At 38.0% G+C, this 12,956-nt stretch overlaps 1 protein-coding gene across 1 annotated transcript in view; it reads left to right on the top strand.

Moving 5' to 3' along the window:
- Nucleotides 1–3,696: 3,696 nt before the first annotated feature.
- TOX (thymocyte selection associated high mobility group box) overlaps nt 3,697–12,956 on the top strand; it is a 357,348-nt gene continuing 348,088 nt past the window's right edge. Inside the window, exon 1 of the mRNA XM_003759752.4 lies at nt 3,697–4,155. Coding sequence (XP_003759800.1) covers nt 4,054–4,155 — 102 coding nt within the window. The 5' untranslated portion in view covers nt 3,697–4,053. The remainder of the gene's footprint in view (nt 4,156–12,956) is intronic.

Here is a 12,956-nt window from a genome sequence, read left to right on the forward strand (position 1 = left end):
CAGCATATTAGAAACAAGTTTTGAATGATGATCATACATGATTTAAAAAGTACCCAGGGACAGCTAGGTAGTACAGTGGTTGGAGCACTATCCCTGGAAACAGAAGGACCTATATTCAAATAATCCAAATTCAAATCCTTAAAATGTGAATAACCATGGGGAAGACCACTACACCTGGATTGCCTCCCTCTGCCCCCCCCAAATTATATTTAGCCACTTGTGTTTTCCCTTAGTAAAATGCAACCTCTTTAAGTGTAGAGCTGATACACTCTCATCTCTGCATCCACAGCATTCACGTACACAGAAGACACACAATATGGTAGCAATTTGAGCTGAAATTTTAAATTAAAGCTGAAGGCAAGTGTTATAGTATTTAATCTCTACTAGGAGACAGAAGCACATTTAAACATGTATACCACTGAGTAAAATTAAAAACCACAACTTCATTTTAAATTTATTTTAATTTTTATTAGGAGCACAGAAATGTCCATTTTTCTATTCTATTCTTTATATCAAAGAGCTCTACTGAATGTGGATTCTGAAAATCCTTCCTGGTCCCTCTAGCCATTATTAGTGATTATCTCTCTTTTCAAATGATCACATATTCTTCTATATCCCTTCTTTCTCACTACCACTGAGTTACACATTCCTTGAACAGCTGGGCTTTGCGCTTTTTAAGTACTTTAATACTTGTCAAAGTTTATTGGATTGGAGATACTACTTTTTCTTGCTCTCTTCCCTTCTTGGATGAATCTTGTGGATTGGCACTTTTACTACTTAAAAAAAAAAATACTGAACTAAAATGAAAAATACTAGAGTGCTAACCCTATGGCTTTGGGATTTAACCCTGGCTGTGCATTTACTTCTTGAGGGACTTTGTACATGTCTCTTGAGCTTTCCTGGATCATTTATTCATATGTAAAAGCAAAGTAAGGGTGTTAGCTCAGATAAACTAAACTATCTTCCAGTTCAATTTTCTTTTTTATTTTGATAATATAGAGAAGTAATCAAAACTCATGTATATGTATATAGTATGCATATATACAATATATACTTACATAAAATATGTGTAAATATATTCAAAAGTTTTTAAAGCTTTATAAAGTATTTCATAACAGTCATGGGGGGGGTGTAGAAACAAGTATCTCCAATTTATAGATAAGCAAGTAGGCTTATAGATATATGATTTAGTCAAGATCACAAATAAATGTTATTACCAAGATTTGAGCCCAGAGCTCTAGAAATCAAGTTCAGTACTCTTCATATGACTTTATTCTATGTTGTCATTCAATGTCTAACATTCTCTCATTTGCAAATTTAAAAGGAATGATGAAGGGCATCTTGGGGCATTCACCTGATATTTTAACATTTCCTATACCTGGCTTTTGCTATCTTTTACTTGATTTCTCAAATGGAGAAATTGTGAGTACTGAACAAGTTGTGAAGTGTACTGGAAAGACCACAAAATTGCATTAATTTTTTTCCCAGGGACAAAGCACATATAAAACTGATGGAAAGAACTCTGTGCCTCAATAGTAGACTCTGGGTGCCTGGTATTCTTAGACCTCAAAAGGCAAATACTGAAGTTCCTCCTCAATTGTTTCCCCAAGCTCTAGAAGACTCTGGAAATATGGAATAAAAATGTAATGTCTTAAATATATCATATTTACCCGTAAAGTAGTAAACCCATATAAAGTAGTAAAGCCCAGGCCACGGATCCGAGGCCGGCTTTGTACAGTGCTGGGGGAGGGGGGGAGAAAGAGAAGGGGAGGAGAGGGGAAACAGTCCCTGAGCTTTCTTCACCCCACCTTTCCAATGTCCTGACAAGGAGGCCGATTATAAAACTTCACTTTTGTGATTCTCCTTCAAAAAAATTTTGCAGTGCGATAACTAGGCGGTGCACTGGTTGGAGCATGAGTCTTGTAGCCAGAAAGACCTTAGTTCAAATCCAGCTTCAGAGACTGGACACCTATTAAATGTATGATCCTAGGCAAGTTACGTTACCCTGATTGCCTCAGGGAAAACAAGTCAGCCTCAGAAAAGGCCAAGAAGTATCTTTTCCCTTCTGCACCACAACTTTCCAAACACGTGCATTTCCTCTATTGGGCCGACTAACTATGTTCTTATTGACTCTAGAATAACCTTCTCTGACTTCTTCATGGCTACCCCTTCGCCCCCAACTCCAAGCAATCTTTGATCCTAAACTTCAAGTTGTCCAATGAGGCAAAGGTAAAGGAGAGTTGGGATTTGGTGAGGAGATGAAAGAACGGGGAGATGGGGGCAATACTCCTGCAATCCATCTGCCTGAGGCTTGAGGATCTCCCAATGGGTCCGAGGATACTCAGTAATATCATACACACGGCCTTGGGTAAGCCCCTCCAGCTCCAAGCCTCTACTCTCTAGCAGAGTTCCTTGCCAGGTCCCCGGAGCAGCAGCCTAGCGCCCAGGAGGTCGCACTGTAATTATTCAGTTCGGGATGGGAAGGAAGAGAAGAGGGTCTTAGTGGTGGTGGGTGGGTGTTGGATTAGGGACGGGAATCGAGAAAGGTGGGGATGGAGGAGGAAGAAGGAAAAAGGATGAGTGAGGGTGGGTGCTGGAGTGAGGGGCGTGTAAAGACTGGAGAGAAGGAAGTGTGGATTTGGGGGGTAGGGGTATTCCATAGCGCCCCCTCTCTTTATCCTAAGGATCAGTGCCCCGAAGCAGCAAATGGCTTTAGCTCGCCAACTTCTTTGTGTAGAATACTGAGGAGCCGGGTGGAAGGAAAGCAAAGCACCTCTTCTCAGCTTTCCTCTTCTTCCTCCTCCTCTTCCTCCTCCCCTTACTCCCCACCTCTTCCTTCTTTCTCTTCCTACCTCTTCTTTCCACTTTCCCTTCCCTTTTCCTCTGGGTCTTCTAAGCTGGGAGTCTGGGGCAGCAGCGGCGGCGGCCGCAGCAGCAGTGAAGGCAGCAGCAGCTGCAGCAACCGCAGCAGCAGCGGCCGCAGTAGCAGTTAGCAGCCGCAACAGTAGCAGCGACAGCAGCGGCGGCGGCAACAGCAGCAGCAGCAGCAGCGGCAGCAGCAGCAGCAGCAACCGCAGCCGCAGCCGCAGCCGCAGCCGCAGCCATTCCGCCTGCCTAAAAGGCCGGTCTGCATCCAGTCCCTTCGCAGCCCATCCCACTCCGGGGAGAGTGGAGAGTAGCGGCCGCTTCTCTCTACTCCTCCACCCCCCGCTCTCGTTCCTGCCCACCGACCCCCCTCTTCCTCCCCCCATCCATGAAGGTGGAGAGAATAAAATAAAATCAGAACTTAAGAGAATTCAATAAAAAAAAAAAAAAAATCTACTGCTAGAAAACTAGTTAGTGTGTGTCGGGTTGGTAAGGGGAGTGGGTTGGGGTGGGGGATGGGTGGGAAGGGAGGGGGAAAAACAATAAGTACTTGAAGTTACCTGCCCTGCAGCAGCGGCTACGGAGGCAGAGGCAGCAGAGGTGGTAGAGGCTGGAGTAGCAGTGGCTGCAGTGGCGGCGGCGGCGGCGGCGGTGGCGGCAGCGGCGGCAGCGGCAGGAGAAGCAGCAGCTGCTGCGGCGGCAGGAGTAGCAGCAGCGGCAGCAGGGGCAGCAGGGGCAACAGGAGTAGCAGCAGCGGCGGCAGGAGTAGCAGCGGCGGCGGCGGCGGCGGCGGCGGCGGCGGCGGCAACGACGGCAGCAGTGGCAGCAGCCGCAGCAGCAGCAGCAGCAGCAGCAGTAGTGGCCGCCGCAGCCGCAGCAGCAGAAAAAGAAGAAAAAGAAGAAGGGTTTGTTGTTTCTGTTGCAGACATCTGCAGACTGGTGCTTTTTTGGAAGAGTTGTGTGTGTGTGTGTGTGTTTTTTTTTTTCCTTTTCTTTTCTTTTCTTTTTTTTTTTTTTTTTAAACGAACCGCAAACGGATGTGAGGCGAGGAAGGTGTTTCTTTAAGCCCAGACACCTCTTTCTGTTCCTTCAAATCTTGTTTTGCTGGACATTTTTTTTTATTATTCAAAAGAAAGGGAAGGAAAGGAAGGAAAAGAAAGGAAAGGAGTTACTTGATGTTTGAGTGAAATGGACGTAAGATTTTATCCACCACCACCACAGCCTGCTGCCGCTCCCGATACTCCTTGTCTGGGACCCTCTCCCTGTCTGGACCCCTACTATTGCAACAAGGTGAATTGTTTGCTTTTGTTTCGTCCTTTTCCTTGTTTGTTTGTTGTTTTTTAATCCGATTTTTGAGATTTGGTGGAATAGGGTTCCTTTTTCTTTCTTTCCCTTTTTTTTTCCCTCCCTAAATGCAGGGGTGATGGTGTTGTTATTTTGTGGTTCTTGCCTTACTGGTTTGCATGGATGGAAGCTCTCTGTACTCTGTATGTACAGACTACCTTCTGAGTTAACTAACACTCCAGCTCGCAGCCCACTAATGCCATTCTTGCAGTTTGGTAGTAAATATTGTAGCTCCGGGTGTTTTCAAAACACCGCGATTGTACAGAAAGTGACAGGATTTGCTCTGAACCCTTCCTTCCTGCTGTTCCCCAGTCGAGGGACGCCTGCCGAGATTCGTCTTGGAGACCTTAAAAAAGAATAAAACCCGGAATACTTTGGGGGTGGTTCTGGGATAAATAGAGTACTGGTGGGGAGAGTAAAAGAGTGAATTACATTTTCTCTTCCCACCATTTCCCCCCTCCCTGTTTCTCCTAACCCCTTCCCCCTACTCCTGGTACTGGCAGACCCCATGTGTTCTTTGCCACCTTTCTGACGTGGAGACATTATTTCGAAAAGAAGGTAATTATAGAACATTTAAATGTCTATACAAGTGTCTTTCCCCAGCTACTAAGGATTGGGGGATGTAGTAGTCCCCCAGCGAACCCTTCCCCCAGCCAAACTCTTTTGTTTTCACAAATCAAATCAGGCTGCTAAACTCTCAATTAGCACGACAGTTAACACGTCAGGATTCCCCGGGCTTAGTAGTTTAACAGTTTGGGGACTATCGGATCCCCGCTTTGGGTGCAAAGGGAGAGGACAAGTTTGTTCTGAACAAGACAAACCCGACTCATTAGTGGCCTGCAAACTGCGTTACTAATTTCCCTCCAACCTGATTCGATTGGTGTTGGCCAAACTTCTAAGGAAAGAAGTTCTGTGCAGTGACAGAGGGCAAGAAAGTGTTTCTGGACAGTGGGGTGGCCAGCGGGACCGGAATACTTCGTGCCCACTTGGCTGCAAAGACACCAGAGGACTTCGATTACCTTTGGCCAGAAGCAAACCAAGATGACTTTCAGTGTGTTCTGTGGAGTAAACCAGCTGGCGTTTATTTATACGTGGATCGCACTTTCTTTGCCTTTGGGGAATGTTTCTGCATATGAATAAAAAAGATTGTGGGAGGAAAAATTATCAGGAAGTGGTTCTCCAAACTCTCTGAACATGCAAGCTCCAACAAGGGAAGCAAATGATGAATAAGCAATACTAAATGTGTGTCTGTGGGTATTTGTCCATTTGGGGGCTTTTGTTTCATATATGTCTGAAAGTACGTCCGAGGAACTTGGACAAATAGGCTAGCTAAAATTCCCTGGAAACACTTTTTAAAAACGGTGATCATTTACCTCAGCTGTACAGTTATTATGTTGTTCCTTTACTAAGTTGGTGCCTCATAACCTCTGGAGCAATTTAGTGAGGAACAGTGAGGAGCCCTTTAGTTAAACTCCTTGGAAAATGTTTGTATTCTTACATTAGCTTTTAGTGGCGATTCATTATGCAAGTAGATTTCTGTGACAAGAGAGACAGACAGACTGAGATAGAGGGAGACACACAAAGAGACAGTGAGAGAGACACAGAAATGGGGGGGGAGGGAAGAGAGAGAATGCATTCTCGTTCTCTGCTCTGCCTCCTCAAAAAAAAAAAAAAAAAAAAAAGAAAGATAAAAAAGAAAATTAAAAAAGCCCTAACTACAAAAACTTCTAGATAGAAGCATTAAAAAAGTGAGCTCACACAACTTAAATGAACTACATCTATCAGAACATAGGGAATTAGCTACCCTGTGGCTATGGTTTTTGGTTTTTTGGTTTGTTTGTTTGTTTTTAGGGACTATTTATTAGTAGGTAATACACTGAACTTTTCTCCTAGAGTTGATACTTAAGGAAGTTTGAAGAGTTGACTTGAATAGTAAATGGAAAGTTTAAAAGAAATGTGAACTTTGGGCACTGGAAACAGTGTGAGTGATTAACTTCAAAGTTGCATACCTGTTTTAAGTTTTAAGTTTGGATTTGCTTTTTTTTAAGGGTAGTAGTTATTTTTCTTGATACTTTTGGTTTAAAAACAAACAAAAATTAGTTGGCTTCAGTTGAAACTCAATGAATATGGACCCCTTTGGCAACTAAACTGGACAAACCTTATTCGACCTTGCACTGATTTAAAGCTCCAAAAGGAAGGTAATGGCTTGGATATACATTTTACTCATCATTCTTGAGATAGTAAGGCTAAATTTAATTTAAAAGTTAAATGCTTTGGAAAATCAGAAATTACTTTAATATATTAAATCATTTCCCAATTAAGCGTTTTAAATAATTTTGGTGGGTTGTGCAGCAAATCGAATAAATTAATTTAGAAAGTCCTCAGAGTTTCTTGACTAGCTCATTGAAGCTCCTTTTAAGTCATGCCATGTATGAAGCAGCAAACTGTTCTTTTTAAATGCAAATTAGCTACCCTTTCTATAGATGAGTTGCAAATCTTCTGTTTAACTTATCTTGAGCAATAATGGGTTTAAAAATGCAAAGTCATAAGACATACTTATCATAGTTGGAAAAGACTTCATGTGAATATTTCTCACAGGGTGCCTTCTCTAGAACCTCTATTCGTAGCAGTCTATTAAATGTATTTGTCACTGATCCTTGATTATATTAAATGGGCTGAGTAGGTTTGGTAGGCCCCTGAGAGGCAGGCTACTTTCTCTGAACATTGTGTTTTCCAGTCCATCATGATTACCATTGATACAAAACTCGTGTCTAGATCAAATATTTCAATTGCTTAGAAAATATTTAACTATTCTTCATGTTTATGAAGGTTCAAGTGACTTTCTAATGCATTATAAGATATATCTAGGAAAGATATTTAATAAGAAACTTGTATCTTTTAGTTAAAAAATAAAACATAGCCAGATAACCTCACTTGTACTAATCCAAAATTTACCAGATTGGAAAAAAGTTTAAATTTTCTGTTAAGACTGCAGTGAAGCCATATTTTATAGTAAGATGATCTCACTATTTTATTTCTACTTTTGAAAATTGCATTAATAAAGCAAATTATAAATTGTTTATTCTGAATCTATTACCAGATTGTGACTTATATTTACATATATAATCAGAACTGTACTTTGCCCAATTTTTTTTTATACAAGAACTGCAGTCTATAAAAATTAATATATCACCATTCCCTCCAAGTTCTCTTAAATGAAAGCACAACTTTATATTATAGTGGCACCCTTCTGCATTGCTGTTTTACAGATGGCCAAAAAATCCCACTGTTTTCATTTTTCTTCTAATAAACTCAGCAGAAGGAATTTTCTAAACAGTTCAGCCTAGTGTTGATCTATTTATTGTGAGAGCACATTACACTAAGCACATATCTTTATGCAAACTTGCCTCCTTTTTCACACAGTCCATTGAGGGAGAAAAGTGAGAGGACAATGCAAACAATGTTGGTTATGGCAACTGTGTGAGGTATCTCTTATACAAACAGGCAAAATGGATGGTATGCTGCTGTATATAGGTCAACCTTTGAAATAACAGTGTGGCTTATAGGCTGGACAGACAGATTTAGACTTAAAGTAGCACTATTCATCTCCTGATTCGGTAAGCATAGTTATATTTCAGACATTTATAGATGAACAACATAGCTCCACCAAAGCCCTCTTTCAGCCAATTAAGACTATTTTAAGTAACATTGTATCCCTTAATTGAACTGAATGTTACAAAGAAATTGGATTAAATGAGCACACAGTATGAATTCGGTAGTAAAATATAGCCCTATTTGTTCTAGTTGAAGATGTCAAATCATCAGTTTAAATATATACCTACATAGTAATAACAGTTCCTTTGGTTTCTCCATGTACTGTCATTTCTAAAGATTGTTTTCACTGATTTTGTGCTAAATTGGGATAAGGAGGTGGTACTTTTTCACATTTGAAACTTTGTAGTGTTTTTTCAAGTTGCCTAAGTATCTGCCCACATAAGAAGCAGAAATATAATTATGTTATGACATTACTAATGACAGGGAGGCTGACCCCTACCAACAGTGGGAGGGAAAATAATGGTCTTTTCTCTTCTCAATGGTTACTTTTGTGGAATCATGTGCTACACATCCTTCTTGGATTGCTAGTTAAATCAGAAATAAAGGAGTGCAAACCTATCAGATTTATTCAGCTGAATAAGAAAATTCAATGAATTATTTTTCATATGTATGTGCAGAAGAAATGATCTGTTCACAATTAGCTTGACATTGACCTATGGTCCAATTCTGAAGCATTATTTTACTTTTCAGAAGGAAAAATCATTATTCATCATCTCCACCCACCCCCTTTTTTTGTGCATAATTTCATTTGATGATATTTCCATAGGATATTTTGCCTTTCAAATGTAGTTTGATCATTCTCGTTTACCAAGTTTCAAAATTTGTAAAACCCAGAATTCTCAAACTCTTAAAAATATAATTCTATGTCAGTATTTTATTTGATATTTTGCTTTTAAAATAATTGTCTTAATGGTTCCAAGAAACTTAGGCATATCAGTTCTAGACTGGTCCAGGACATTGTTGTATTTCTGATTTGAAACTTGTCTCTATCTCTGGGATTGCTAGAGCATTTATGAAAGTTTTCACACTTTTTGTTTCTTTTTTCAGGATTACTGCTTAAAATACACTTTTTTTGGTGTTTGTTAACTTTTTAAGTTAAGAGGTTTTTAAACAGATTTAAAAAAAACTCACAATGAAGAAGTACAATATCATTATTTAATAGAGGTTACAGATTAAGATACTGGAACAAAAGAAAGGTAAGAGCCTAACTTGCCTATCTTGGTTTTGTTGGATACTTTATTATGCCAATAGTCTAAAGTTTAGACTTCTTTATAAAGGATTATCTCTGTGAGCTTTTGAGAGCAATGCTATCATTTCAAGATACTTATTCTATAAACTTTAGTATTTCCACATTTTATGATTCATTTTAAAGGGTTTTTTCCATTTTAAGGGATATGGAATGATTTTCATGAAGCAATTTGATCTTTTGCCTAGTTAGCAAAAGAAACTGCAATATCTGAAAACTCATTTAAATATATTCTACTGAAACTAGTGCTTATACAAGCATGAAACTTCAAGCAAGCTTTAAAAGGAATAGCATAATTGATATGGCAACAAAAGGAGCAAGGTATGGAAGAATTAGGGACATGTTCAAATTAAAGGTTCACTTTGTTCAAATCCTAGAGCTAAGTTTTTAGGAGTTGGTTGGGGTACCTTGGCCTCTCTGCAATTTTGCCCTTTTGAGAAAGAAGATTTATAAAAGGAAGGGGGAATACTGAAAAATGCTAGATGGTGGGTTGTACAAATTTATTATACTATCACTTGAGAACTCATCTCATCTTCATTTGATACTATTTACTGGATATACTAGATAGAGGACCTCTGGGATGATTCATGTGTTTCTTTCTTGGCAGTATCCTTTCCCCCCCCCCCCCCTTTTTTTTTCTTTTAGAAAAATTGTCATCAGGAGTTTACCCATTTGTTTCATGTTCTCTTTAGCATCTACTTTCTTTTAACTTTGCAATCAAATATGGGGACAAACATTTTTTGGATTCTAATGTGTATATTCTCTCACCTCTTCATGGCACTGATATATTGTGTTCATTTTGTGACATGTGCCTTCTCTTCCTTTCATTAACATCATTATTCTGGTCAACTTTCTCCTTTCACAGTGTTTTTTCTCTTTCATCTATCTTTCAACTCTGAATAGTACCAATCCACTTCCAATTCACCCCACCTACCATATTGAATTTACAAGTGAACCAGCTAAATGAAAAAGACTAAAGGAATTCATTCATTTCTTCAGTAAAAAAATTTGTTAAGCTCCTACTTTTTGCAGTGTACTAAGATTTAAGTTTATAAAGAAAAAACAATGCAGCAGCATTCTAATATAAGAATATATTAGAATTTAGTGATTGAGTATTGTTGTATTTGGAATTGTTGTCTTTGGAATCAGAAACCCTGAATTGAAGTTTTTAAGCTGACATTTATCAACTATTTGCTGTGGAAAGTCATTTGATGCCCAGAGTTACAAGTAACTCTCTAAAATTGTAAGTGATGATGAATTGCTGATTTGAGTAAATGAAGAAAAATTTCCCTCCCCATTAGAAATTACTTCCATTTATGTGGTCACCGGTCTGATCCTTCCACTACCAACCACCACCCCCAAATTAATGAAGGAGAGATCCAAAGTAGTCTAGAAAAATTTGAGAGGAGAAAAACCATGTTTGGCTGTGGGGAGTGGAATGAGGCAGGGTGTTAGGGAAAGTTATTCTATTCTTGATGCTGAATGAGAGACAACATGGCTTCTCATTAGATAGAGCACAGACTTAGACTGAGGAAGTCCTGTGTTCATATCCTGCCTCAGATACTATGACTCTAAGTAAGTCACTTAACTTCTTTCTGTCTGTTTCTGCCTATTTGTAAAACGAAGTGGTTTTATTTGATGGTCCTCCACAGCCCCTTTCCAGCTCTAATCTATGATCCTATGATTGTGTTAAGAAACAAACTAGTGGAATATTATATATGTAGAATTATATGGCTTCTTAAAAGTCAACTATTCCGACTAACCATCCCATTTTGTGTATAAGGAAACTAAATAATAGAAAATCTAAGTGACTTACTCAAGTTAGTAAGTGCCAGAACTGGTATTACATGATATTAAGGCAAGAGCATTTGAAAGAGCATTAGGAATCCATAATTCTAGCCACTAATGCCACTGAGTCTTAGGACCTTGAATTTACTTTCTAGGTCTTTTAAAATGAGAGAGCTGCTATATACTGATTATAATCTAGATACCAGGGATAAAAAGATAAACCAAATAAATCTTTCTCTCAAGGAACTTATATTCTTTTGGAATGGAATTAATCATTTCTCTAACCTTGAATCTTTCTTACTGTTCTATTTGATCTTCTCCTTATAATTTATATTAAAGATAATTGTATATTTGTCTCATTTCCCCTTTTCTAGGATGTGAATAACTTGAAGATAGAGATTATGTATCTTGTATTTCTTGTGCTCAGCATACTACATCATATATGAAGTCTCAGTTAATAGATGTTGCATGAATTGCATCACTAAATTTTCTATTTGAGATAGTCTTCACATTGCAATTATATTGAAATAATTGGATTAAAATTCTTAATATAAGAAAATTATTTGACTTCCAAATGTTTGTGAGTAACAGATCATAATTTAAGAATTTAGGGCTAACATTCTATTTGTAAGTGAATATAATATTGTACATATATTCAAGATATGAGTAGTATTTTACAGACAATAGCATTCAACTAACCTTTTTCTCATCTTGTACCCATGACAAGTTATGGGAATGTCAATGAGCAATGATTAGACATCATCTATAAAAGTCTAATCCTATATCTCCATATTTGCATTTAAAAAAAATGAAAATCAATGATTATGACTATTGGTCAGATGCATTTCAACATTAAATATTCTAGTGTCATTTAAAAAAAATAATAATAAAACTAATGTTCTAGATGGCACCATGACAGTATCCAAAATTTCACCTTTTTTTTTTTTTTGTTAAGCTGATTTATAGTTAAGTATCAAATAAGTACAATTAAGTATCAAATCTCATGGTAAAATGAGTCACAATCAGTCTTTGTCCTAATTAAAAATTTTGACATTTTAATAGTCTAATTCCTGATATTTCTTTACACTGAATGCTCACAAGAGCAACAATAACTTAGTGTAACCTGGCCTTGAAGGCGTCAGTCTTCACTACCTTCCATTTATACCCATTCTACTTTGAAATTAACCATATCTCAGGTTGAAGGAGCTTATGGTAGGCCCTCCTATTGTTGGTAGTGCCAGCAGCAGAGACAATAGCTCTTACTCTTGATCATGCGTTTTGTTAAATGGACTGACTGCTGGAAAACTGGATTGTCAGGATATTCTAGTTTATACTTATCTTAATGAATTTGAGAATTTTTTGTTAACAAAATTTGTTAATTTGGCCCTGCATGCCAAGTTTCAACTAAAGAGCAATTTCTCATTAAAAACAGTTGAGTTTGAAACTGCTTAAAAATGTGGTTTATAATGGAAGTGCCAACAGACTGTTAATTATAGCAGCACTTCCATAATACTTGAAGACATGGAATTCACATTAACCTGAATGAGCTTTTCCTGGTTATAACATGTTTCCCTACAGCATTCATTTTGAAAATGGCAACATCGTAATGTTCTGGGCTTAGATGCTGATTGTATAGTAGGAAAAAGGTTGGGGGAGGGGGAAGAGCCAGAATGAAAATCTGCCTTTGCTCATGGTAGGGAGTGCCAATATTTTCCAATACCTTTTATTTTGATATATGAAGGGTTTAACTTACTTGATTAAATTTTTAAAGTTAGCTTTTAAAAATCTATTCTTGCATTTTCATTTTATATATGAAATATGATTGTGTATATATGCATATATATACATATATTAAAGGTCACTTTAATGCTTTCTTTTTTCTTTGCCTATTTTTCACTCTGGATGTTTAAAATGATTATACAATAGCAAAGCATCTGATATATTTCATTGCTAAGCTGTAAGAAGCACTTCTCTGTGAATGTTTTATAAGAATTCCTAGATAAACAGCAGAAAGAGATGCCAATAGGTTTGTTCTTCCTAAGAAAATACAGAGCATTCCAAGTTACAAAACACACTTGAATGTTATATATGTCTGACA

The sequence above is a fragment of the Sarcophilus harrisii genome, chromosome 1, assembly GCF_902635505.1.
Source record: "Sarcophilus harrisii chromosome 1, mSarHar1.11, whole genome shotgun sequence".
NCBI classification, from domain to species: Eukaryota; Metazoa; Chordata; class Mammalia; order Dasyuromorphia; family Dasyuridae; genus Sarcophilus; species Sarcophilus harrisii.